The sequence below is a fragment of the Microtus ochrogaster genome, linkage group LG3, assembly GCF_000317375.1.
Source record: "Microtus ochrogaster isolate Prairie Vole_2 linkage group LG3, MicOch1.0, whole genome shotgun sequence".
In the NCBI taxonomy this organism is placed as follows: Eukaryota; Metazoa; Chordata; class Mammalia; order Rodentia; family Cricetidae; genus Microtus; species Microtus ochrogaster.
The window spans coordinates 64,939-69,509 of NC_022029.1; the positions used below are offsets into that span (position 1 = coordinate 64,939).

Below are 4,571 nucleotides of genomic sequence, written 5' to 3' on the forward strand. Positions count from 1 at the left end.
CACACACACACACACACACACACACACACACACAATTTCCTTTCCCTCTGAACCTTTTATTTTTTCCTACCTGGTTTTTTGGTGGCTGTGCCATTAGCTGATGATCCCCCTCCTCAAGCAGCTGTTAGCAATAATTACCACAGAAAGAGATGGGGCTTTACCTCCTTTATGATGGGAATGTGTTGATCTCTGTTGCTGCTGTGTGCCATGGGTACTCTTGATCTTAAATTCTTTCTGCCATCTTTTCTGTCATGTTCTGTGAGTCTCTGGAGAGGGAAGGGATATAGACACTTTATTTTAAGATGAGCCTTTTTCTGCCGTTTATTCTTAGCACTTTGGCCAGTTATAAATCTACACTTACCTTCATCGGCTAAGAGCCACAGAAGTCTTTGACTAAACATAAATATTTAGAAGACAGTTTGACATGTTCAACAGTGGTCATGTGTTCCCTGCTTGAGCCCATGTCCTCCCAGTCATAGGTTATGACCAGGTTTATAGTATCAGGTGTGTATTATTATCGCAGAACAGTTGGTTATGCCACAAATAGCCATGCTTTTGGTATTCCAGTAGACATACTTTCCTGACAGGTCAGTTTTGTAGCCCACATGGTCTACAGCTGCGTGAGACTAGGAGTGAGTTCCTTCTCCAGCAGCCTACATTGCACCTTCCTGCACCATAAACTCTGTAAGCAGAGAGGGAGCTTCCAATTCACTTCTACATTTCTTTGTCTCCTGCAACCAAAGCATATGGTGTCATCAGTAAAAAGGTTTGGCTGGCCACCTAGAACAGCGACAAAGCCTGCATTCTTTTTTTTAGGTTTATGTATGTGTGTGTTTATGCAAGTACCCTCCGAAGCCAGAAGAGCATGTTTGATTCCCCTGAATTGGAGTTAGAAAAGTTGTAAGCCTCTTGACACTGGTGCTTGTAACTGAACTCGCATCCTTCAGAAGCACAGCAAATGCTTTTAACTGCTGAGCCATCCTCCATTCCCATAGCCTTTACTCTTTCGGGGTTATCTGCAGCCTCTGTGACAAACAACTCATGGGGGATGCACTGCACCTGGCATTGGGGTTCTCCTTTGCCCATGACTTCTAGGAGAGCATTATCTTTCCATGAAAATTCTGTATATGCTCTTCCTTTCAGGATCTTTGTAGTGGTTGTTTGGTCATTATGAGTTATCTTAGTTTGGCATGCTCTGAAGTGTCTATTTCTCTTAGCAATTAAAAAAAAATCCTTGTTGACTTTAGCAGTCATAGTTAGCAGCTGTTTGATTTCAGGGCTTAGTGTGTCTTTCCGTGTTTCCTGGATTTTCGGGTTGCTGATGAGAGTCTGATGTGTTTTTCTTTGTAAATGTGTTACTATCTCCCTTGATGCTTTTAATATATGTGTTACTTTTTTTTCTTTAAATGCTAGATCTTTCGTATCACTGACTGGCCTTGAACTTGCTGTATAGACAATGATGAATTTCTTATCCTCCTTCCTCTATCTCCTAAGTACTAGAATTATAGATGTTTACTACCCATGTCTGATTTTTTTTTTTTTTATTGTTCTTCACGACAGGGTTTCTCTGTGTAACAGCTCTGGCTGTCCTGGAACTCACTTTGTAAACCAGGGTGGCCTCAAACTCATAAAGATCTGTCTGGGCTTTGCCTCCTGAGTGCTGGGATTAAAGGCCTGCACTGCCATGCCCAGCTTCCATGTCTGGTTTTGTACTAGGTGGGGACTGAATCCAGGGCTCTATACATACTAAGCAAACATGCTGCCAAACATCTACTTTGTAGAAGTCAGTTTTTGCAGCTTTCGGTGTTCTTTCTTTGCTCTGTATTTTTTAAATTTTCACTGTTACATATCGTGGAAAGATTTCTTCTCCACATATCGTGGAAAGATTTCTTCTCCACTCATGTCTAGTTGGGGTTGTAAATACCTCTTGTGTTTGTTTGGATGTCTGTTTCTCCAGATTTGAGGTATTTTCTGTTGTAATGTTATTGAATAGTTTCTGTCTTTAGTATTTTATCTCAGTTCTTCCTTTTAGTCTGTGGATATTTTTCTTAGGTTTTATCTCTTGATCATATGCAGAGTTCTTCGATATTGCGGTTATACTGTTTGGATTTTTTCCCATTCTTATTTATTGGTATTTGAATTCAGCATTTCTTTTGGTATATGTGTGAGTGCGTGCATGTGTGCGTGTGTGTGTATACATTCCACAGTACACACGTGAAAGTTGTATGACAATTTGAAGAAGTCAGTTCTCTCCCTTCCATCATATGGGTCTCAGGATTATAGTCAGGGTTTTAGGCTGTGCAGTAGGGTCCTTTTCCTCCGTCAACCTAGGCTTCCATCCTGACACTCACTCTTCTGTTGTTAGTGGCTTCAGTATAGTTTGTACTTAATTCATTTTTTTCATTTCTAACATTATTTTCTCAAATCTTAATTTTCTACATGAATTAATCTTTTACAGTGCTGTAGAAGAGACACTTTTTTATCCGTATCACTCAGTTCCTGTTTTATTTTCTTTGTGTTGTTGAGTTTCTTCATCTACTTTTCATGATATATTTGAAGCCATTCATTTTTGTTAGTTAAAATTTTAAGTATTTCGGTGTCTTGAATTCAGTAGTTGAGGACTTAGGATCTTTTGGAGGAGTCATGTTGTCTTGCTTTTCATTTTTCTTGAATTTCTGTGTTGCAATTTATACCTCTTTTGGTCTGGACATTTCTGGTTTTATTATTCATCAGCCTAGTCTTGAGGGTTCAGTCTCTATTGCCACTCAGAACAGAAGACAAACTGCTGAATTGTCAATATCAAACTGTAAAAGATGCAGACCGGTGAGATGGGTCAGTGGTTAAGAGCTCCTCATCCAGAGGACCTGGGTTCAATTCCCAGCACCCACATGGCAGCTCACAGCTGTCTGTAACTCCCAAGACCTGACACCCTCATACATACCTGCAGGCAAAAATACCAATGCACATTAAGTAAATAAATTAAAAAAGAAAAAGACTGTAAAAACCACAGGAGCACAGGTAAAATCTGTTAAATCTTGCTGATATCACTGATGACCTTGGAAATGAAAATAGGAAACTTTTGTATTATTGTTACCACCTTTGTGTATTTCCCATCCCTCCTGCCCCATGCCTTGTAGAAAGAACCCCCTCCCTTTTTTTCTGTTGTTTTTTCAAGGCAGTTTCTCTGTGTTCCCTGGCTGTCCTGGATTTCACTTTGTAGACCAGGCTGCCCTTGAACTCATAGAAATCCACTGGCCTCTGCCTCCCAAGTGCTGGGATTAAGGGCATGAGCCACCAGGCCTGATTTAGATTTTATTATTATTGACTTTCCTTTTCTCAGGTCATCGGTAGGCAGCCTTTAGTCTCCATCTTATATAACAGTCCCAAGGTCCCTTGTAGAACACATTTCTGATTTATTTGATAAGTTTGGGACTGAATTCTATTACAATCCTGTTCGTGTTATAATGCTAAGCTAATTCTTTAAATGCATTTGTAATCCCTACATTATTTTGATATATTCAGTAAGTTTGATGATTGAAATGTTTTTAGAAAATTTTACAAGCTATATGCAAATGCCAAAAAGCAATAAAATATGGGAAATGGCTTCTGCAACAGAGTATGGGGTCTAGTTTATGTGTTCGGCAAGTCTTTCAAGTTTATTGTCACTCGACTATGAATTTTCTCAGGTGGAGGCAATTGAACAAAGTGTTACTTGTGATCTTTAATAACCTTAATATTGTATTCATTTATGATTAGAGTTTTGCTAGGATTAAACTATTTCTGGTTTTAAAGCTCACACGTGAAACCTGTCAAGCTTTTTTTCTGCTAAATATATTTTCCCTTTCACTTGATCTTTTAGGGCTTTCTAAATATCGACCATCCAGCTCCAGATCTTCCTTAATGCCCCAGCATTCATTAGGCTGTGACATCATACCACCCACAAAACCCCCGTGGAGTATGGAACTGTCCCGAAAGGGAATAGGTACAGTTACTTGTTTTTTGTTTTATGTTGTTTTGTCTCAAGCAAATCTAAATTCAGAGTTAATTTATCAATTTAAAAAATACTGAAAAGATAGGAAACTTAGTTTTCTTGCAATACATTCGTTTTATATTTTGTAAGTCTAAAGACTTTCAGATTAGTGTTTATCTGTTTCAAAAGTTCTGTTTCTGTTATAGAAAATTTGTAAGTAACAGCAAGAAGAAAAATAGATTCATTATGCTTTTCCACACACATTGTAATACCTGTGACTGTTTGCTCTTGCCTTACAGTCAGATGTCAATTTCAACACAACCCTTAGAATTGCTATCATTGTGCCTTTATATAACCCACAGATTAGCCCCTTATTTTTTTACCCAATGCTCAGGATTGCTGTTTCATTCATTAAAACGCAGTGCAGACATACACAACTTACATTTAAAGTTATTCCATACAGGACTGGCAAGATGGTTCTGTAGTAAAGGTGGCTGCTGTCAAGCCTGATAACCTGAGCTTGATCCCCAGAACCCACATGATGGAAGGAGAGAAGTAAAGTTGTTCTCTGAGCCACACATAAACACACACACCACACACA

The 4,571-nt window shown here is 38.8% G+C and overlaps 1 protein-coding gene across 1 annotated transcript in view; it reads left to right on the forward strand.

The window, feature by feature from the left end:
• Positions 1–4,571, forward strand: part of Taf2 (TATA-box binding protein associated factor 2) — a 41,558-nt gene that overhangs the window by 29,839 nt on the left and 7,148 nt on the right. Inside the window, exon 14 of the mRNA XM_005360608.3 lies at positions 3,860–3,982. Within this exon, the coding sequence (XP_005360665.2) occupies positions 3,860–3,982 (123 nt within the window). The remainder of the gene's footprint in view (positions 1–3,859; positions 3,983–4,571) is intronic.